At 61.1% G+C, this 21,404-nt stretch overlaps 2 protein-coding genes across 16 annotated transcripts in view; one reads left to right on the top strand and one right to left on the bottom strand.

Moving 5' to 3' along the window:
* CHD5 (chromodomain helicase DNA binding protein 5) overlaps positions 1 to 2,717 on the top strand; it is a 61,207-nt gene extending 58,490 nt beyond the window's left edge. For 3 of the 5 annotated variants that reach the window (XM_086715493.1, XM_086715492.1, XM_086715496.1), the window contains exons 38-41: positions 21 to 216; positions 970 to 1,133; positions 1,471 to 1,524; positions 2,387 to 2,717. In XM_086715493.1, coding sequence (XP_086571619.1) covers positions 21 to 216; positions 970 to 1,133; positions 1,471 to 1,524; positions 2,387 to 2,485 — 513 coding nt within the window. In that variant the 3' untranslated portion in view covers positions 2,486 to 2,717. Of the gene's footprint in view, positions 1 to 20; positions 217 to 969; positions 1,134 to 1,255; positions 1,371 to 1,470; positions 1,525 to 2,386 lie in introns of all 5 variants that reach the window. The other 2 variants (XM_086715495.1, XM_086715494.1) reach the window with 1 other exon arrangement.
* Positions 2,718 to 6,414: 3,697 nt separating this feature from the next.
* The window catches only part of KCNAB2 (potassium voltage-gated channel subfamily A regulatory beta subunit 2), an 86,009-nt gene continuing 71,019 nt past the window's right edge, over positions 6,415 to 21,404 (bottom strand). For 7 of the 11 annotated variants that reach the window (XM_086715507.1, XM_086715513.1, XM_086715508.1 and 4 more), the window contains 10 exons: positions 19,476 to 19,520; positions 18,726 to 18,769; positions 17,732 to 17,818; positions 16,932 to 16,976; positions 13,925 to 14,010; positions 12,030 to 12,150; positions 11,763 to 11,857; positions 10,699 to 10,819; positions 10,278 to 10,366; positions 6,415 to 9,179 (listed from right to left, as the gene is read on the bottom strand). In XM_086715507.1, coding sequence (XP_086571633.1) covers positions 9,090 to 9,179; positions 10,278 to 10,366; positions 10,699 to 10,819; positions 11,763 to 11,857; positions 12,030 to 12,150; positions 13,925 to 14,010; positions 16,932 to 16,976; positions 17,732 to 17,818; positions 18,726 to 18,769; positions 19,476 to 19,520 — 823 coding nt within the window. In that variant the 3' untranslated portion in view covers positions 6,415 to 9,089. The remainder of the gene's footprint in view (positions 9,180 to 10,277; positions 10,367 to 10,698; positions 10,820 to 11,762; positions 11,858 to 12,029; positions 12,151 to 13,924; positions 14,011 to 16,931; positions 16,977 to 17,731; positions 17,819 to 18,725; positions 18,770 to 19,475; positions 19,521 to 21,404) is intronic. The other 4 variants (XM_086715514.1, XM_086715515.1, XM_086715505.1 and 1 more) reach the window with 1 other exon arrangement.

The following is a 21,404-nucleotide window of genomic DNA, read 5'->3' as shown; positions in this document are numbered from 1 at the left end:
CGCCTTGCCCCATCCCCCAGCTGCTGGAGCAGGCCCTGGTCATCGAGGAGCAGCTCCGGAGGGCCGCGTACCTTAACATGACCCAGGACCCCAACCACCCAGCCATGGCCCTCAACGCCCGCCTGGCCGAGGTGGAGTGCCTTGCTGAGAGCCACCAGCACCTGTCCAAGGAGTCCCTTGCCGGGAACAAGCCAGCCAATGCTGTCCTGCACAAGGGTGAGTGAGCCCCCTTCCCAGAGGCCGGCCTGCCAGCCTTCCGCCTGCCGGTGCAGATCCTTAGCCATCGACGAGGGCACCGATGGGACAGGGGCCTGGGGACCAAACGTCAGTCCAGAGGGCGTCCCAGCCGGGATGGGACAATCCATCATCCGGTCCATGGAAATTTAAGCCCTCTGTGCTCTGGACTTTTCCTCAGGGTGGGCTCCGTGCAGGCCCTGGTCTGGGCATTGCCCTGGTCTGCGCATTAAAGAGATAAGCACGTTATCTCTTCAATGCTCACGATACCGGGAAGCGGTAAGGTGTATTACCCCATTTTAAAGTCAGAGACACTGACGGGCGGTGGAGTCAGTGCCCCAGATCTCCTGGGATTCAGACCTTTGACTCCTGTGCTCCAGAACTTCAGGAAGCTCCCGGGCCAGTTAGAGGGCGGGGGCAGCCAAGGCCAAGCTTAAACCAGAGCCCCCGGTCTTGCCGGTCCCTGCTCTGTCTGGGAGACGTCTCCTGAGTGGTGGGCTAGGGCGGGGGCCTCCCTGGGAGCCGGGACTCTAGCTGAGGGCCTGGGGGAAGCCCAGTGTTGGGTCAGAGTGTCTGGCTCGGCCCTCGGGCCCCTGGGGACGCCTGCTCTTGGCCCAGGTGGCATCTCTCTGCTCCGTGGGCCTGGAGGGCCGGGTGAGGAGCGCCCGCCCACCGTGCCCCCGGCCTGGGGGGTGCTGGCCCCCGGCAGCTTTTCCACCTGCCCCTCCTCTGCAGTCCTGAACCAGCTGGAGGAGCTGCTGAGTGATATGAAGGCGGACGTGACGCGCCTGCCCTCCATGCTGTCGCGCATCCCCCCCGTGGCTGCCCGTCTCCAGATGTCAGAGCGCAGCATCCTGAGCCGCCTGACCAACCGAGCTGGTGACCCCACCACTCAGCAGGTCAGGTTTGGCCCACATGCCCTGGGCCTGGTCCCCGTCACGCGAGTCCTGGGTGCCCCGGGGCTGGGGCTTGGGGTGGGGTGTTGGGACTACGACCTTTAAACCCGAGTCCTTGCCTCCAGGGCGCTTTCGGCAACTCCCAGATGTACAGCAACAACTTTGGGCCCAACTTCCGGGGCCCTGGACCGGGAGGGATTGTCAACTACAACCAGATGCCCCTGGGGCCCTATGTGACCGGTAGGTGCCCATCGCTTCTGGGCGGCATGTGCAGGGGTGCTCCACGGGGCCAGCCTGCCCGCCGCCACCCCAGGCAAGCAAGCTTCTCTCTCTCTGACAGATATCTAGCTGTCCCCGCGATGTCCCTCTGTTGCAGTGCTCATTTCCAGCTGAGGTAAGCCTGCACCTGGGTCCTCCACTGTCCCTTGTCCCCTCCTCGGACTGGCAGGTCCGGTCCGGCCAGAATGGACCCTGATTCGCTCGGGCGTGCCCCTTGGTGTCCACAAGCATGGCTGTGTGCACACGTGTCCACGGCAGTGACTCAGCCCCAAACCCGGCCTCCACAGCTCCGCCTCCATTGCCCAGCTGGGTGCTGGGCACCCCAGGACATTGGCCCCCTGCCCGGGACGAGGAGGGTGGCTCAGGGACTGAAGGGGTTAAGTGTTAATGGCTATGAGAGGGGAGCTTATTCCTGAGAAATGGCCAGTTCACTCAGGCCTCCTCCCCCCAGGTCCCCCCAAGCCCTGTCTGTCCCCGTGAGAACTGCCACTTTAGGGTTGGGATGCTGGGGGTTTCCAGACTGGCCGCTCTTCCTCAGGCCTCTTTGGCACTGCAGGTGTGGTAGGGAGGTCTTGACTCTGGAGCTCTTTCTTTCTTTTTCTTTCTTTCTTTCTTTCTTTCTTTCTTTCTTTCTTTCTTTTTTTCAAATTTAAATTTATTTATCTATTTTGAGAGAGAGAGAGAGAAAGTGGAGGGGTAGAGAGAGAGAGAGAGAGACAGAATCCCAAGCAGGCTCTGCACTGTTAGCACAGAGCCCGGTGCGGGGCTGGAACCCACGACCCTGAGATCACGACCTGAGCTGAAACCAAGAGTCGGACTTGGTTTGACTGAGCCACCCAGGCGCCCCTTGGGAGGCCCTTCTGGTGGTGGCTGTGTGTGGTTGGCTGTGACAGGCGGCGGTAGGTGGCGGCAGGGTGCTGGGTGTCCCAGTCTAGCCCTGGCGCTCAGCCGTGTCACCCGTGATCTGCCTCTTGCAGCCACGCCTGCTGGGCCACCTGCCCGACCGCCACAGGAGAGAAAAGCTACCGCCTTTTCGGGAGCCATGCCACCTTGGGACAGAAAGGGAAACTGAGTAATGCCATCACATGGGGGACGAGGCCCAGCCTGGCTGGGCCAGAGCCCAGAAGTGCCACCTCATCATAATGCAAGCGTCCCACCCAGCGTCACACCCACCCAACACTGGGACGTGCCCCGTGGCGGCCTTTGCCGGACAACTTCTTAGAAGAGATTTCATTTATTTGTACATCTTTTGCACTTTCCTATTGAAGACTTGAAAAGTTTGTCTTGATAAAAGTTGAGTGACGCGTGGAGGGGGTCTGACCTGCTACACTTAACGTCTCTCTCTGTCAACGGGCTCCAGACTGCAAGGGAAGATTCTAGAAGCCCTGCTGTTGCCCCATGGACTTGGTCTGCCTGGGCAGCCCTCATTGTGCTCCCGCCCACCCCATCCCGTCCACACTGCCCGACCACCCGTGTCCTGGCCCCCTGCTCCCCGGGGCTCTCCAGTGCTGGGTGGGTCAGGACTGGGGAGCAGCTGCCCAGCCCGAGGGTGGAGACCTCGGCTGATGCCCAGGGCAGGGGGTTATTCCACCCCCTTCCTCCCAGGGCTGGAGACCACCAGGTATGTGCTATCTGTGTGGGGGAGGGGGCCGGTCAGCAGGCGTCTGGCCCTGGCCCAGAGTGGCTTGCGGGCCCCGGACTCTTATCTGAGCAAGGCAGGCCTAGCATGTGCTCCTGGGAGGGAGGGGAAGAGCCTCCTAGAGCTTTTTTCTCGGCCTGTGTGGGAAGGGGCTTGCTCTCTGCCGGGATGTGGTTAGCATCCTAGCGGGGAAGGTCACAGTGGCACTGAGGGTGGCCCAGGAGACCCTGGTCCTGCCCTGTGCCCTGGGAGGCCCATCACACCCACCTCCAGGTAAACTCTCCCTGTTCGGTGTCATGGCCACAGATGCAAGAAAACAGGGCCACCCCTTGGAGCCTGGGCTTCTCCCTGCCATCCTGTCCCCAGAGAGGCCTCAATGTGGTGGGCCTGTATCACAGCCGCCCTTGCTGTGTTATCAGATGGCCTGGGGAAAGAAAGCTCTGCTTGGAGATGGGGGACTGGGTGCGATGACCCTCGAGCATCCCGGGCTTCCTGCCGGGAACACCCCCTGTCTCCTGCAAGGGCCCCAGCAGACGGGGAGGAGCAGCCAGGCCGGGCCTGTCTGTGTCTGATGCTTCCTCTGCGCTCGCTCGGCCTGGAAGGAGGTTTCCCAGCCGTGGGTGGGTGGCTTCCTGGGGAAGTGCCCTGGGTGTAGAATCCAGGATGGGGCCAGGATTTGGGGGCTTGTCTTGGGGCCTCTTGGGCAGCCAGCCAGCCCTCACAGGGTCTCAGGACCCAGGTGTCCTCTGTAAGTGGCTCTCTGTGCACCCCGGGAGGGCTGGGCCCCAAAGCCTCTCCCATCTTGGTGTCCCCTCGCTTCAGCGTCTCTGAAAGCCCCCAAGGCTGATGCAGCGCAAGCACCGAGGTGGGGGCAGTGGGGAGCATCCGGAAGGTGGCCCGCCGGCTTCCAGGACACGTGCGCAGCAGCACTGGCCTCGCCTTCTGGGGAGGGCAGGGTCATCCCTGTCCGCTGTGGTTCCTCCAATGCCACGTGCACGTGCTTGTGTCTTGTGGTCAGTGCCTCCTGCAAAGGCTCCTGGCTTGGGCCACGGACGAGGTGAGCACCCCTCCCCCGCAAGCCCTGTGATGCTCCCCTCCCAGACCTCTGGTCGGCCCTGTGGCTGGCCTCACTGGAACAGTGCTGACCTTCCCTGGCCGCAGTGGATGGGCCCGGAGTGTCCAGCCGGGAGGCACACGGGGGCGGGGCAGGGGTCTGCATCTCTAATGTCTGGCCCCAAAGGCTGGTGGTCCCCCCTGCTGTCAGCCCTTCCTCCCCAGGAAGCCTCCCTCTGTGCCCCCCATCTTTGCCTCCATCCCAGACCTCCCCCTTGCCCCTGTCCCCGGGCCAGAGCCAGGCACCCACAGATGGCCAGATCCGGGAAGGGCTCAGCTCTCCGCAACCAGCGCCCCCTAGAGGCCCGGGATCCGGGGCTTTGGACGGTTGGGGAGTGGCTGTCTGGTCAGCTGGTTTGGGAGAGGAAAATGGATCTCAGACTGTTTTCTTCTTAGTTTATCAGTTCTCTCCAGCCAAGAGTGGTGGCGAGCGGGTGCGGTGTCCCCTGTCTTTGGCATCTTCCGGCTGGGTTTGGTTTTTGCTGCTGGCAGAATGAGGGTCTTTGTGTACAAGCAGAATCCTAAAGTGCCAGCCCGCATTTTTGTTTCCAGCCACCCTATTATTTAAACCAGTGCTGAGTAGGCTTTCTGTCAAACCACCTTTGGGCCACGGGGGCTCCCAGGTGATAAGGGGAGCTTGGGCTGGACTGACCACGTCCGGAAGGGCCCCCCTCACCGCCCCCCCCCCGCCCCCCCCCCCCCGCACATGCCTGCCCCAGGAAGTGTGTCCCATGTGAGGAGACCCTCCCTGTAAGCCACCTTTGGGAGTTCCTTTGTTTTCTCCAACTTATGATCAAGGTCCTGCTGATACCCACAAGGGGTGCAGGTGCCTGCCCTCCTGCTCTCTGGGGGATCCTTCCCAGGGTCCTCTGGGGCCTCCCCAGCCCAGATTGTGGCTGGATGAGCCTTGCCCCAGTGACACGGTAGCTCTTGCTCTCGTGTCAGGTCCTGGAGCTCTTGAGGGCTTGGGGGGGGCGGTTCACGTAAAGGGTTGGCTCAGGGACAGGAGCGCCTCCAAGCTTGGGGCAGGAGTGGGGGACTTGGCCGAGAGGCGGGGGTCAGGTCATGGCCTGGCCATGGCCTCGGGTCCCCCCCCCAACACCTGCGGCTATTCTGTGCCCACTACCGCCTCCGTCGAGGAAGCTGGCTCCTGCCCCATTTTCTCTTTCTGGAAGTTTACAGGTCGTGGTGCATCAGCCCAAAGTCATTGGCGTTGTGTTTTGGGTTTTTTTCTTAGTTTTCAGATTTTTTTTAAACAAAGTATTTTTTTAGGTGCGATAACCCAGAAAGGGCCCGTTGGGTGTGTGTGTATGTCCTGAACCCCTGACGTGGACAGGGGGGCCCCAGCCCCCCTCGGCTCCTGTGTGCGGAGATGAGGGGGGGTCCTGCTCCCTGTGTGTTGGAGCCATGAGGGTATGAGGGAGCAGTTCCCGCGCAGGCTGGCATCTGGCCCAGCTAAGGGGGCCGGGCCCCTTGCCCTGGGTACACCCCCAGGCCAGCAAAGGAGCCTGGGTGAGTTGGTAGGGTCCCAGCCAGGGGGCTGGAGCTGGAAGCTGAGCCCCCGTGAGTGGCGACCCGTCCGGTCCCTGGCAGGACACGGGAGAGGCTGGACAGAGCCTGCAGCCGACACAATCCCCTTTACTTTGTACTCTGTGTGTATGTCTTTGTTTTCTGTGTTTTAATAAATCCTTTGGGAAAGGATAGAATCCGTGTTTTCTTAGATTCCCAATGATCTAGGATGGGGGTGGGGGCTGGAGGCGGCAGAGGAATGTGGGGGATGGGGTGTCACCGGAAGCCAAACCACTGCCCCCCTGGGAAGACATGGCCTCATGAGGCTGAGGGGCTTGCTGGGAAAGGGGGGGCAAGGAGGTGTGGTGCCTGTCTCTCCCACTTGGAACCCAAACACAGACACAACGTGGCGTCAGGGCAACATGGAGCCCCCAGTGGCACCTTGTGGACCTTCCTGGACCCCGATGTCTCTGCACCCAGAGGGCACAGCAGCCTCCCAGCAGCAGAGAATGTGTTGAGGGTAGTGGGGGGCACCCTTATCCCCAAATCACTTGGGATATGGGGTGCCTCAGAGTCCCCAGTCTCTGCCTCTTCCCCAGGGCCCTTTTTCCCCATCCCTACCCTTTGCCCCAAGGTCAAGATTGGGGGGGGCGGGGGGCGAGTGTGCCGGCCCCTGCAGGTGGCAGCCTTTTCCTCCCCTCCCCACTGCCCTCGGCCGGCCCCTGGAAAGGAGAGGAGCAGAAAGCCGCAGACCCCGACAGGCTGGGGTTTTATTTGTCATTCCATAAATACGGTGGCTGTGTCTCGCTGACTGTCGTCTGGAAGCGCGAGGCATGAGGCAGTCTCTGCCTACGTAGGGAGTGCAGTTAGCTGAGGAGCCACAGTCATTAAAAAAAAAAAAAGGGGGAGAGAAGAAAAGCACATTATTTACATGACAGAAGACCAGCAAGCCCCTCTGTCATTCCTCCGGACCTCGGATTTGCACTGGATCTGGGATGAGAAATGGGGGGGGGGGGGACTCCGTGTGTCAGCAAGGGAGAAGGATCCCACCCCTGCTCCCAGAGTGGACCTCCTTCCGGTGCTGGGCATTCCCGGAGGGGGTCCCCTGGGGCAAACTGCCTCAAGGGTTGGGCCAGAGGCTGGGAGGCTTCCCTCGACCAGGCGGCCAGCGTAAACCCGTGCTGGGTCCCAGGCCACACTCCTCCAGGCCCCAACTCTGCCCAGCTTGTTTCCAGACTCTCTCCCTCCCCGACCGCCGCCCCACCAGACCCCTTCTAAGTCAGGGGCCCTCCCCCAGGAAGCAGAGCCGGGTCCTCCCTGCAAGTGGGTGTGGGAGAAATGACAGCTCAGGATCAGGCTGTGGACAGTGCCCCAGGACGGGGAGGCTGCCTGGGTCCTTGCCATGGGTATTTCGGCCTTGGCCCAGCTCAACTCTGGGGGCAAACGTGGCCAACAGGGGACTGCCTTCCCAGGTGTGGCTCCCCATGAAGGGGGGCAGCAGTGTGAAGGGGGCCCAGCAGCTCTCCCCAGCGAGGGGTGGGCAATCTGGTCCCTCAGTACGGGGGGCTGCCTGGCCCAGAGCACCTGGTCCCTGCCTGTCCTGGGAGCTAGACACCCATCCCGTGTGGTGGTGGGCAGTGGCCACAGGCCAGGGGCCCCTGCCAGGATAGGCTCACCCCCTCCCCACACCCACAGTGTGCAGCTTATAGATTCGGTGATGAGCCCAGGGGCCTGGGCTGGGAGGGGGGGAAGGTTCTAGACTCCAGGGTCAGCATAAAGGTCAGGAAGTTTGTGGCTTTCTCAGGCCTCAGCCCAGCCAGGGCTGGCCAGGAGGCTCTCTGAGGATGGCAGGGCAAAGCAGGACCGGGCATACCGGCTGCAGTGAGGGTGAGACCGTTGGCGGGGGAGGGGGAGGGGTGTCGAGGTGGGGCCAGCTGCTACCTGCTGGGACCGGAGACACAGAGGCACCCTAGAGTGGGCTCCTGCCTCCAAATAGCCAGCAGAGGCTGGTACCTCAGGACTCCCGGCTGCAGGCCTGTGCCTTCATGCTCCCCGGGGGGCTGACGGTTCTGTCCTGTTCCAGGCTGGGGGGCGGGGGGTGGATGCATCGCCAGGAATGACTGGCTCCAGCCATCCTGACCTCCTCACAGGGTGCATGTGGTGGTTCCGGGGTTGGTACTGCTGCCCGTTTGCCCGGGTAACCTGCTCTGGGCACCTAGGCTTAGCACCCTAATGTGGGGTGCCTCACCCTGACCCGATCTGAGGCCTTAAAGAAGGCACTGCTCCAGGGGGAGGCTCCTGGGGCGTTTTCCTAGATCGTGGGGGCTTCTGCGGGATGTTCAGCCTCCCCAGCTCCCCCGCGCATGCAGCACGGAAAACCCCAGGGGCCTAAGTGTGTTCTCTCTGCAGACCCTGAGGCCACTACCCAGGCAGAGCAGAGGTGGGCCGCCTGGCATGTGGCCAGCCAGCGACCACAGTCTAGCTAAGTATGCATGACCTCAGGGCATTCTGGGGCAAGGACAGAGGGGCAGTGGGCAGGGCACCTGGAGAGGAGGGTAGGTGGGGCCCTGGAGGGACCTGGGCTGGAGCCTGCTCCTCAGGCCCCTCCCGAATGCTCAGGGCTGCTCTGGGCACGGGGATCGTCCACTGTGTGCAGGGAGGAAGCTGCCAGGGCGATGAGCGTGGTTAGAAACCCTCCCCCCCCAACTTCCTGTGGACCCCAAACTGATAAGGAATCCCCCCGGATCTCTGCCCCTGCCAGCAAGGGTGGGGGTGGGGGTCAAGGGACAGCTTGGAAGGCCCCTTGGAGACCCGCTGGGGCAGGGGGTGGTGGAGAAGCGGGTGCAGAATGAATCTGAGGTCGGGCCCATGGTAAAGTATCGGGAGCCCTTGGCAAGGAGGGAGGTTGAGGGCCCCACCTGGGAGGCCCTGCCCAATGTCCAGTGTCCTGGCAGAGGGGCCACGGGAGGAGCCAGACCTGGTTTCCTCTTTCCCACCCCCAACACCAGGTGGGGGTGCTCAGCAGAGGAGAGGCCAGCCCTGCTGCCCCCAGCACCCGACCGGGTCTCGGCCTGGCCTGGACTCGGGGCGTCTCTGGGAAAGGCCGAGGCTGGGAGAAAACGTGGTGGTCTCTTCCAGGAGGGTGAGCAGGGCTGCAGGCGAGCTTGGACGGGACCGCGCCAACACCCTTCCCAGTCAGCGTGGTCTCCCCAGCACGGGTCAGAATTCCGTCCCGCGAAGCGGCGAATGGTGTCTTAGCAGCGACTTTTGAGATCTTTTCCCCACAACATCTCGTGCCGCGTGATGTTTTCTTTTTGATGCAAACCACACCCCTGACTTGGCTTCAAAACAGCTTAAGCGAGCGAACAGAGAGACTGGGAGGGAAACAGAAACTGTCCGGGCAAGCGGCCGGGGGCTTCTTAGGATCTGTAGTCCTTTTTGCTGTAGGGTTTATTGCCCAAAATACTATCAATCTCGTGGATAATGGAAGACGACAGTTTTGGAAGGACCTGCGGGCAAGGACAAGGGCTAATCAGAATCCCGCCAAGGAGACAGGACGGGCCTGTGGAGGAGGCTGGGTGACAATCTTCCGGCCACTGCTGGCCCAGGCTTGTCCTGCCTCATCACATCAGCGTCCCGCTGAAGCCGATGGGGGCTATGCTGCTTTTGGGTTCCAGAAGGTCTGGGGCAGAGAGGAAACCTGCCCTGGTACACGCTCTGCACCTCAAATGCCAGAACATGCTAGAACTATGTCTGGCAGGCATAAAATACAGATTCCAGGGCCAGACACCGGATCTCCGCACCCCTAACCTACTTTTCCCAGCCTTCCCTATTTCAACCAACAGCAAGGCCACCCTTCCAGGTAACAAAACCCCACGGGCTAACTCTGACTGGACTCTCCCTCACCCTCAACCCATCCTGAACATCTAGGAGCCAAGCAGCTGAGCTCGAGACCATCAACAGCCCTCTCCCAGGGGGCCTGCCGTCACTTCCCTGTGGGTCTTTCTGTTTCACCCCCTCCTGCTCCCTAAAGCCCTTCCCCCACTCAGCAGCCGGGGAGAGAGGGGTCCTGCCCCTCCTGTGCTCTTGGGGACTCCCGTCTCACCCAACAACCTCCCAAGTCCTTAGTGCCCCAGGCGCTGCCCCACCCCCTCTGCTCCAGCCCATGCCCACCTGTGCCTCCTTTGCTCCCAGAATGCTTTTCCTCCAGGTAATTTGCACATCGCACTCCTCACCTTTCAAGCCTTTGCTCACGCGGCACTTTCTCAACAAGTCTACCCCCACGGCCCCCTTCAAACCTGGGCCCACGGCACCCCCACCCTGTTCTGTGCCCACTGATGCCCCGGACCTTGCTCAATTTTTTCCCCACAGTGCTTGTCACCCTCATGTTCTAATTTCCTCATTTTACTGTCCACTGTGTGCTCTGAATTCAAGAGCAGGGCTTTTAGTGGCTCAGTGACGTAGCCCAGATGCCCAGCACGGTGCCTGGCACATTGCAGGTGCCCGGCGAACATGTGCTGGACAAATGACTGAGCGGTACCTTGCGTTCAGCCCAAGGGCCGGGGGGTGGGGGGGGGACACACCCAGCAACCCCCTCCCCGACCCACCTGTATCGCTCCAATGTTCTCCATTAGCTGGTCTGCGCTGGAAGCACCCAGGAGCACGGAGCTGACTCCCTCATTCCTTAGGCACCAGGCTGGGGCAGGAAGACCAGAGGTGAGGGGGACACACCCAGTGCAGGGGCCCTTTCTGGCTCTGCCCTGTCCCTAACTGGGCCACACAGATCCAGCCTCTCGGTCATGGGGCTGAGGGTGCCCAGGAGGGTCCCCATAAGCCTACAGCTCTGCATGCTGGGTTCTGCGGAAGCCCAGGCACCAACTGCTTGCGGGGGGGGGGGGGGGGGCCCAAGTGCTCAGGGACCACCCCCCATTCTCTCCCCATGAATGTAAGGGCCCCATGGCTGCCTGATGGAGGGGTGGCCCCGGGGACCACGGTCAACCCTCCCCCCCTTCCCCCCAGCACGGTTACCTATGGCCAGCTGGGGGAGGGTGCAGCCCAGGCGCTCAGCTATGGCCTGCAGCTCCTTCAGCTTGGCCTGCTGGCGCCGGCCCTCCTCGCTCAGGATCTTGTCTTTCAGCCACTGGTAGCCCTGGTTGTGGTGGGGAGAAAGCACAGCCCACTGGTGAGGGCAGGTCACCTGGACCTCTGCATGCAGAGAGCTGGTGATTTGTGCCAAGGTAGCACCCCCACCCCTGCCTAACAGACCTGGGCAGGTGGAAGGATGGGGCCTGCTGAATCTGAAGCCAGAAGCTTCAGGGTCGCTGAGGCGGGGCCCCTGAGCCAGGACCGGGGGCCTGGCAAGCCCGGGGCGAAGTGGGGTTGGGGGAAGAGGAATGCTTTGGCCGTTGGCTCAGAGGACCCCTTCCCCAGGCTCTGGGGGAGCTGTGGTCTTACCTGCCCCCACCCCTGGGATTGCAATGCCTTCCAGGGAATCCCTGATCTCGGTGTGGATTGGGCAGGAGTGGGTGGGACAGGCCTTCCTGTCTTTGAACCACAGGCAGGGGGGCTCCAGTGCTGGATCTGCCCTGACCTGAGTAGGCCTTTCTCTGCCTGCTTCTCATCCCCCAAACCCTGCATTTGGGAGACCCTCCTGAGTCCCCACTCCAGAGGTTTGTCTGTGTGGGGGGGAACTTGTCCCAGGGGGTGGCCTCTGAGGAACAAATGAAGCACTCTGCAGCCCCCAGCCCAGAGGTCTCAGAGTTGGCCTAGAGAGTGTGTAGGTGGGTATCCGTCGTGGGAGGGGCCATCCCAAATAGCACAGGTGGTCCGCCCAGCCCACGTTGTCAATGCTGAACCCAGCTGGGGGTGGCGAGGGAGTGAAGGGGACCTTTCACCGGGGGCGCATCCCAAGAAGAGGATGGCCTTTCCGGAGGTGGGATCCCGCCAGCAGGGGCTCCAAGTTCGCTTGTCCTGGAACCGCCCCCACAAGGGCCCAGGGAAGCCCCGCCCAGACCCATCAATCCAAATGCCTGTCAATCCAAAATGCCTGTCACCTGCCCGTCCCCTCCTCCCAGCCTGGCAGCTCTTTTCACCTTTAAGGAGGCTCTTGAGTAGGGCGGGATGCCACTGTCGTACTTTCCGGAAACGATGCCGCAGGCCAGAGGGGACCAGGTCATGGCGCCCACTCCTGGGAGAGGAAAGCCAGGCGAGGTCAGGCCCGGGGTGGGCGGGGCCAGGGAGCGAGGAGGAGGGGGAGGGGCGGAGCGAGAAGAGGGGCGGGGCTAGGGAGCGAGGAGGGGCGGGGCGAGAGGAAGGGGCGGGGCAGGGGAGAAACGACGGGACCAGGCGGGGGAGCCCACCTATCTTGTGGAAGAGCTCGGGCAGCTGGACCTCCACCTTCTCGCGCTGGAACATGTGGTACTCGGCCTGCTCGCAGATGGGCGGGATCAGGTTGAACTGTCGGGCCACGGAATAGGCCTCCTATGAACGCAAATAGGACCGTGGATGGTCCCTGTCCGTCAGTGGGTCTGGGGGCTGCTCGGGCAGCATGGAGGAGACACAAAGACATCCCCAGGAAACAGCCGGCTCACCTGCTCTCCCCCCACACTCCCCCCCGGGGAAATTCACCGCTTTCCTGGGAAACCGGTAGCCTGTCCCCCTACGGTCTCTGCTGGGAAAACGGGATGGGACCCCAAGGTTGAAGGCATGGGGAGGATTCTGGCACTTGTTGGCCAGGTGGCCTTGGGCAAGGAGCTCACCCCTCTGTGCCTCAGTTTCCCTGTATGTTGTGAGGGTCAAGTGGGCCAACGGCGTTCACAGCCTTCAGGAGGGCAGTGCCTGCCTGCCACGGTGTTAACTGTTTTTATCATGATCATTATTCCAGGGCCCTGGCCCTGGGATGATGGTGGCAGTGGCAGGAAAACGCTACGTCAGGAGGAAACGTAGCATCAGCCCATTTCTGGGACTTGGAGCTCAAGGCCTGGACTCTGCAGACTCTCCCTCTGCTCCTACTGGATGGGTGTGAGCCAGGGCAGATGTCTCCTGACAAGATTCCTGGGGAAGCCCTGCCTGCCAGCACGAGAGGTCCTTTCCTCTTCGGTGTCAGACTCAGTTTTTGCATCTGTAAAATGGGAACAGGACACTGACACCTCAGAGAGCCCTGTTCTGGCTCCAGGCAGCTTCAGAGAAATAGCAAGTACTCATTAATGCTGTGAGTGCCAAAGGCTGATTAAAATCACAGGCTCCTAGAGTTGTGTTGAACTTGAAGATTCTGCTTAATTTTTGTGATGAAGTAGAAATCTGGGGCTCACTAGAGGAGAACCCCCCCCCCCAAGGATACCGGGATGTGGGGAATTCTGGGAGGAGGGGCACGGGAAGGGCTGAGGCCGGGAGGGCCCTGGAGGCAGGGGTGGCAAGTCAGCCTCAGAGCCAGTCCTGGGAAGACCTGATCCCCAGGCCTCTGCTCTCCAACCTCTGAGGAGCACAGCGCCACCCCGCTGACCCTTCTGGGATACCCTGATACCAAGAGACATCTGCAGTCCTCTGTCCCTGATGGCTGCTGGAGGGAAATGACAAGGAAGGGGATGCTTTCCTGAAAGTATGGGAAACGTGACGGATTAGGAGATGGAAGCCGGGCTCCCAACAGCAGCGCACATTCTGAGGCAGCCCAGGCCGGGCGCTACGCAGCCTGGGGACCCACCTCAGAGTGAGCTGGCTGACCTTGGGTGTGTTACTGAACTTCTCTGTGCCTCAGTATCCACACCTGAGAAACAGGATGACAGTAACGCTTCCTCCTAGGGCATTGGGAGGTTTCAATGGGAGTCAGTCCGCATGAGGCCCTCAAGTCTAACGGCAGCTGGGGCATCATGAGAGCCGGGTGCAAGTGGCTGGTACTGTTACTGCTGCTGAGCGCTGGCTGAGCTCTAGGTTCTCTGCTAAGAGCTTCGCAACTGTTCTCTCGGTCCTCAGAACAGCCTCCTGGGGGGTCATGCTAGCGGTCTTGTTCTACAGGTGCGAAAACCAAGGCTCAGAGAGGTGAAGCCATCTGTCCAGGGCCACACAGTGCTGGGATCCAAGTTAAGAGCACTGCCTACAGATGTGGCTGCCACAGGTTACCATACTGTCCCTCCCTGTAGTACCCAGTTGTCTGTGCCATCGGGACCAATGGCACTGAACGAGCCAGAGTCCTGGGTGTTCATCCCTAGAATGGGGCAGGGAACCCCATGGACGCACATATGCCGAGAGGTCGCCGTACCATGATCTCCATGGAGCTCCAGCGTGACGTGCCCCAGTACATGGCCATCCCCTGGTTAATGACGTGGGTCATGGCGCGCACGGTCTCTGTCGGGAGAGAAGGGGACACTGCGGGTCGGGGGTGGGGTGACTGGGGGCATGGGGCCCAGCCTGGGGACATTCTGCAAAGACAGGTGGAGCAGGAGGTGGGGGGCTGCAAAGATGTCTTGCAAGCAATGTACTTCCTGGCTCCAGAGTCGGGTGTGGCTGGGGTTTCCAGGGACCGCAGGAAAAAGGGAACCATAGCCCAAGCAGCTGGCCTTGAAAACAATTTCCCCCAGTAGTTACGAGTCTTATGGAATCTTTGAAAAATGGGTTCTAGATGGACGGTGGCATTTCTATGGCGGATTGGAGAGAGGAGGGAAAGGTGAGATCAGAGGATGTCATTCTAGACGGTGGAATGGTGGGGGGGGGGGCGCGTCTCTAGTCTGGGGACGAATCACATTGGCAGAGGGCAACAGGAAGTTGCCTGTTTCGAGTCCCCCCCCGCTTCGGGGTGTCCCAGGTTCTCCCTGGGATCTGGAGGACTGAATAGAGAGGTAATAATGGCATCCGTCCGGACAGCGGGCAGGGTGGGGCCCTGGACGGTTCCAGATGTGTCCCCAAGAGCCAGAAGTGGACATGGAAAGCCCCGTTTGTATCCGTCCCGGATTCTCAAACCAGCCCAGGAGCAGGCAAGGGACCCTCGCCCCAGCTACACGATACACTCTTCCTAGTACTCAAAAAAGTTTTTGAGAGACGAAAATCTGCCACTTACAGTCTCGCTACTGCTCCCGCACCAGGCTGTTTCAGCCCACGGGGATGCTGTGGTGTTAACAACATACTTGGCCTCGAATTTAAAGACCTCAAATGTCTCTCAGCTTTGCGGGGAGAAGGGCTGCGTCGTCAGACTCCTCGCTGGTCCCATACAGTGCTTGCAAGTCTCACTCCCACAGGCAGGGCAGGAAGGGGGCTCAAGGACAAGTGTCTGTCAAAACGAAGCGGCAACCTTGACCCCTGGAAGTCCTGTCTCTCCCCAGGTGGCTTGCTCATCTGCTGCCGACATGGCGGGGGGCTGGGGGGCCCCTGAAGATGGCAGGGGGGTGGGAGAGCCGGAGGAAGGAAGGAGAATGCGGGCTTTGTTCACCCAAGCTCCCCCTTGAATGGCACAGACCCTCGGGCACCTTCTCCCGCAGAGAACGGCACCTCTGTTTTGGATGTCATCCCGCCCCCATCCCGGGTCCCTGAGGGCCCCTTCGGCCGAGGTCCCCTCTTTCGGTAGAAAGCTAAGGTAGCTGGGGCTTCTGGGGTGTTGGTCTTGGGGCAGGTATGCCCAGGGCCCCCGAAAAATCACACCTCGGCTTCCAGGCCTTCAGGCCGACCCCTGCCCTCTCCTTCCTTCCAAGGTCGGGGACTGGGCTCCTCTCTGCCCATCCTCGGGAGGAGGCTGGCAGGGAGGCCCGAAGCCCCGCCCCAACCCCCAGGGACCACCGACAGGCCGCCCAGTTTGACTGCCCACACCACTCGATGCCAAGGGGGACAGCTCTTGTAGGAAAGCCCAGGGAGGCCCGGGAAGATATCTGCCCACACCCAAGGCCAAGCTCAGGCTTCTGGCCGCTGTCCTTGTCGGCTTCCTCAGAAACGCTCCTAGGGTCCCCTGTGACCATGCAGCATAACGGCTGATTCTTTTCAGCCACGGCCTCGGCCCACATGCCGGAGAGGGAAGCGGACACCCTCGTTCCCCAGCCTGGCTCCCTCTCATCCCTCAGCACAGCTGTCTCCCCACCCGGGAAATGGCACGATACACTGCAGCACCCCTTCTTCCATGCAGAGAGGGGGTCCGCCGGGTGTCTGGGGGGCGGGGCGGGCCACCGGGGCAGGAGCCCGCTGGAGCCCGCGACCAGCTTGAGAGAGAAGGGGTCCCGGGCACGGCTGGCTGGGTGGACGGCCCACGCATGGGAGTCCGGCACTCTGCGCTTCTGCCCAAGCCAATGTCAGCGGCCCCAGACGCAGGGACCACTGGGGACAACTGTCCTGCACCTCGATATTTAATGCTGGCCGGCAGCAGCAGGAGGGCCCGATCCTTCCAGCTGCTGCCAGAACCCACAGTACCTCCTGCCTCGTCACAAATAATACATGGGAGGGGTCAGGTGGCAGCACCAGTTGGCAGGCAGGCGCCCTCCCACTGTGGAACACAGCCCGGCTCCCAGGGAGACCACGGCCTGCCCTGGGGCGGCCCTTAGCTCGGGGGCAGGCAGAGCCCACGCCAGGTCTCAGGGTTTGGCCTGCTCGCGTAGGTATCGTGCAAGGAGGCCGGTGACCGCGTTTTGATGGAGGGGTAGGGCTGCGTGGCAGGGGGCGAGAGCGGCAGGTGGCCCAGCCCGCCCAGGGGACGTGAGCACCACGCGCAACCACGATGCTCGTGGAGGAGCCCGCGTGCCGTGACGGGGCAGCTGGCCACCGGTGTGTTTTGCTTCCGCTTGACGCAGGAGCTTAGCAGACGTGACCTACAACGTTAAGACGCGCTGGAGGCTGCTCGTTCTAGGGATCCCCCCGGTGTTGACTCCTGTGGGCCCCTGGTCTCCCCAACCCTCTCCCAGACCATCCAGGGTCAAGGTTTCAGGCGCCCATCCCAGCATCCTCAAATCAAGAGGAGCCCTGGTGGACAGACAGCCGGCCTCGAGGATCACGGCAGTGCAAGGCGGGGGGAGGGGTGGGGGGGGCAGGGCGGGGGGGGGGTCATGCATGGGGCGGGGGGGGCAGGAGAAATGAAATGGCAGCGCTGGCCAGGCGGGGGTGAGGGCGGGGGCTCCACACTGCTTTGCTTTTCCTTCACTTGCAAGATGTTCTCATAGGGCGTTATTTTTCCTTTATGCATTTTATGGAGAAGTTTGTCTTGGGGGGAAAGAGAGTAGTGTAAATAAAAACACTGTCTCATAAAATGCAGCTCGGACACAGGAGTCAATAGTCGGGCTAAGGGTACTGTGTACCTTCTATGATGAATGTCCTTGACTTGGAGGAACTAAATGGGTCCCCTGGTGATAAAGAAAGATTTAAAGAGACCAGAGTTTATAGCTGTGGGAACACGGACAGGCGCGGTATGACAGAGAGCGTGGGGAGGGGACGCACAAATCTTCCCAGAATACTCGTTTTGTTTAAAGACAAAAAAACGAAAAGACAAAAACCAAACAGACCACACAGACCCCACACGCAAATATATACACGCACGCGTGCTCGGTATATATAGAAACAAATGAAGAAAAAATAACTTGAACGCAACTTCATTTTCCAAATCCCTGAAGCAGCAAAGCACAAATGAGGAGCCTGAAGCAGGAATGGGGCGGGGGGGGGGGGGGGGTGGGGGTGATGGGAGGGCGGAGATGGCGGGAGAGGAAAGAATAAATACGCGGCAAAGAAACCAAAACTGCTTTTCAAAGCACCGCGCTGTTTTTTTTTTTTCTCCTCTAAGTAACAATTTATCTCTCAGAGCAGGAGGCCCCTAAAACCTCCTGGCAGAACGGGAGTATGACTGAAAAGAACACAGCAGTTGCAAACAGCCATCATATCGTGACTTCATTTAGCTACGAAATAGCAAGAGCTGAGAGGAGAGAACATTCCACTCGGTTCTGAACCCGGGAGGGGGCGTAGAGCCCGCACAGATCAGGTGCATATGGACCCAAGGCCAGGACGGGGACTCGGGGACTCGGGGACTCCGCCTGGAGGTGCCAGGCCCCCCCGCCCCGCCCGCCCCCAGCAGCCGGGAGGCCTGGGTGCCCTGTGGAGAACCCACCTTCCATGGGCGTGTTGGGGTCCGGGCGGTTGGCAAACACCACATCCACGTACTCCAACTGCAGCCGCTCCAGCGAGGCTTTCAGACCTGGTGGGAGGAGTCAGGAGGGGTGGTCACCATCTTCACTGACACTGCTGGGCCCTCACCCGCGCACCTGCGTGCGGCACAGGGAGCAAGAGGTCCCAGGCACCCGGAGCCGTCACACGGCGTGGGGACACATGTGGGCAGGTGCCACCGGAGGTGAAGAAGAGCCAGGACCTAAGTGGGTGCACGCCCCAAAGCGGGGGGTCGTGTGGTCGGGTCCACAGGCCAATGCTCTGTGCACGAAGGGGTGCCCTCCTGCACGCCCTGGGGGCCCACGTGGTGACGGGGAGAGCCAGGTTCTCCGGCACGGAGTGGGAGCTGCATCCCTGTCCACGCACCAAAGGCACAGATCACCAGTGAGCGCTGAGCAAGGGCTCAGAGCAGAGCCGCACAGAGAAGTGCTGGGGCTGCGGGGGCCGCAGCAAAGCCCCCCTAATCGTGTGATTCTTAAAGGGACGGGTGTATCATCTGGGAGCCCAGGTGGAAAAAGGCACAAAGATGACACAAGTATAGGATAAGCGGGACAGCCTACCCGACCCCTCTCTCTCCCTCCCCCCCTCCCTGCCTCTCTCTCTCTCTCTTTCTCTCCCTTGTGCACAGAGCGCCTGGCTGTGTCTGACACGCACCTTTCCTGGGTTCTTCCCAGTCCTCCCCCAAATCCCAGAGGTGGCCACTCTTCCCACACCCATTTTACAGATGTTGCCACAGAGGCTTGGGGAAGTGATGTCCCTTGCTCAGGACCACCAGTCAGCATGGGGCCCGGCCCAGGCCTGTCTTGTCTTCCCCAGGACCACAATGCCCATCTGAAGGCGGTGGTGCCCTGCTCTGGTGACGCGGAGGCTGGGTGGAAGGAGAGGGTGGGACCAGAGCGCGGGGCATCTCCAGGCCTAGGCCTGCGCGCCTCCCTCACCTTCTATTATGTGCTTCCTGGAAAGGCCCCTCTCGGTCTCCGCTCTGAAAAACAGCACAACAGCGTGTGTGATGTTGCAAGCGGTTTTGGGGGAAATGTTCATGGTGCAACGTTAGGCCAAGAAAAGTAGGTCAGTGAGTGCCACGCGCATCTGATTCCACTTGGGAGACAAACCACAGGCTCCAGGGGTGCGTTCATGCAGCCAGGAGGAGGGGCGCTGCCCGGCCGGCCTGGGGGAGCGGGGGTGGATGCAGGGGGAGGGGTCTCTGGGTTCCAATAGGCCCTTCTGTTTTGCTTAGATTTTTTTTTTTTTTTAAGTGAAGAATGAATCGTATTTATAATTCCTAGGAAGCCGATTTGGTCCGGCCCTAGAGACAATGAGGGGCCAGACCGCTGGAAACGGGCAGGCGTGGTCTGTGGCCAGGGAAGGTGGCACGTGGTTGAGACAGTTCACGAATTTTCTGGGTTTCCCAGAGTTTTGGGGATGTTACCCCTGTAATCAGAAAAAGAAAAAAAAAAAAAAACACAAACAAACAAAAACCAAGCCCACGAAGGTAAAAAATACAAATGAAACAAGGTCTGAGTAAAAGGCAGCTCAGCCGAAGCTGCTTTTCCGGGACTTGATGTCCCTCAGTGGGGCTGGGCACCGGCCGGGGCAGACGGCTGCGCGGACACCCCCCGCCCCGGGAGAGCCTCCCGATTCTGGGCGGTGGCTGCTGACCCCTGACCCCGGCCGGGACCTGCACCTACTTTCCTCCCCAGAAGATCTTGGTGGTGATGACCAGGCTGGACCGTCTGCGAACAGAGGAAGAGGGGTGTTACTGGACGCAGCTGGGGTGGGGAGGGGTGTGTTCAGCTTACAAAGAGGGTCCTAAACACCCTTCCCATCTGGGAGCACGGGGTGTGAAATGGGTGCTTCGACATCATTTCATGTTTGCCGTGTGCGAGCCCGGGGTCCTGGGGCTCCCCGTCGAGCCAGGAGACAAGCCCCAGACGCCACGAACTCATCTCGAAGTTGGGCAGTGGGGGCCGGCGGGGGGATGGAGTCTCACGCACCAGACCGGAGCCCAGAGCAGGACACACACTGGGGGGTGCAGGGAGCAGGCTCCCAGGAGGTCAATGCAGGGGCTGCAGCAGAAGGAGGGGCTCCAGTGGGGATGCCGAAGGCGAAGGCGAGGGGGCCAAGCAGCCTGGCTCTTCCCCTACAGGCCGGAGACAGGCTTTCAGAAAGCGGTCTGCGGGACGGCCTTGGGGAGAGCCTGGGGCATCCGGAGGGAGAGACAGGCGGGTGGCGCGGGACCCGGGGTGTGAGGGAGCTGGTGTGTGGGGTGATGGAAAGCCCCGAGGGAAAGGAATAGATTCGGGCCTCCCGCTGTGAATCCACAAGACGCAGGAGCTGACACCTGTTTGGTCCTAGAGGGATGAGCAGGGATAAGGATGGCCCCTCCAGGCCACATCTCATCAAGACCCTTCCCAGGGCAGGGGGTGCCCGTGTCCCCTGTGGCTGTGCTTTCCTCCCTTGGAAGCAGGGGGGCTGCTCAGGACATAGCTCCTCAAAGTCAGAAGCTGTGGCCCCCTTGAGCTCCGTCTCCAGGCGGGGGGTGACCGGATATGCATTTCCCGAGTATTCACCTAAGACCTATTCAGGGGACCCACTAATACATGCGATTTCCTTTATGACGGCGTGAGGAGGAATTCTGTGATGAATTAGAGCCGAGAAGAAACAAACAGCTCGGTTGGGACAAGAGGAAGGGTGTCTGTCATCTGTCCCCAGGGGGTTTTGCACTCGCTGGGTGGGGGGGTGGGGTGGGGGGGGGCAGCTTTACAACAGCTTCTGCTCTTTCTGAAAATAAACACATGCAGGCCTCAAGGGGCCCCCAAGTGCAGGCGAGGGCCCAGCCCCGTCTGTCCTGGGGAGGGTGGAACCCTCAGGCTTCTGAACGCCTTGTGGGGGGACCCCAGCCACAAGGGCCACCACTCCCCAGACAAGTGTGATGTGCAGCCCTTAGCTGGCCAGCCGTTTGACAGACTCAGGCCCTCGAGCCTCAGGACAGCCCTGCCAGGGAGGCCAGACGTGGTCCCTTTACAGGTAGGGCCAGTGGCAAAGGGTGGAGTCCAAGTCCGGAGAAGGATGTCCCTCTTCTCAGTGGCTATACCCTCTGCCTTACCCGGGCCATCTGGGAAGTCCTCATGTCCAGATCTTTTTGGCCTGACACAAATCAGAGTGCAACCTAGCTCCCTGGCCCCTGAATCCCTGCTGGACCAGAGGTAGAGATCAGAGGCAGAGGGGCAGAGTCAGGGGCACAAGGACCCCCCCACCCCCCCACCCCGCTCAACTCCCCCTTCAAGCAGAGATGCCTCTGGTCTTGGGGAACGGAGTTTGGCACCTCACTTGGCGACTCAGCCGAAGCTTCCCGCCTCACCGCAGCAGCCCCCACCACAGTGTGAATGCTCTCTACCCCTGGAGGCAGCCCGGGGCTGGAATATTCTCCCCTGCCCAGTGAGAACAGTTCTGAGAAGTTCCAGGCTTTCGAAGGACTGGCTGGCTGCCCAAGGGCCAGTGAGGCCTCACTGAGCACTCCACTGGGCAATAGGAAAGAGCAGCTTCGGGGCCCTAGTCGGAGCTCGCCCAGGACCCAGCACGCATCTGTCCCTCACGGTGCCCTCCTCCCTCCCACC

The sequence above is a fragment of the Puma concolor genome, chromosome C1 (genome assembly GCF_028749965.1).
Source record: "Puma concolor isolate L17-30 chromosome C1, mPumCon1.1.hap2, whole genome shotgun sequence".
In the NCBI taxonomy this organism is placed as follows: Eukaryota; Metazoa; Chordata; class Mammalia; order Carnivora; family Felidae; genus Puma; species Puma concolor.
Note: the sequence above shows the minus strand (reverse complement) of the source record. Positions and strands in the feature narration are given on the sequence as shown.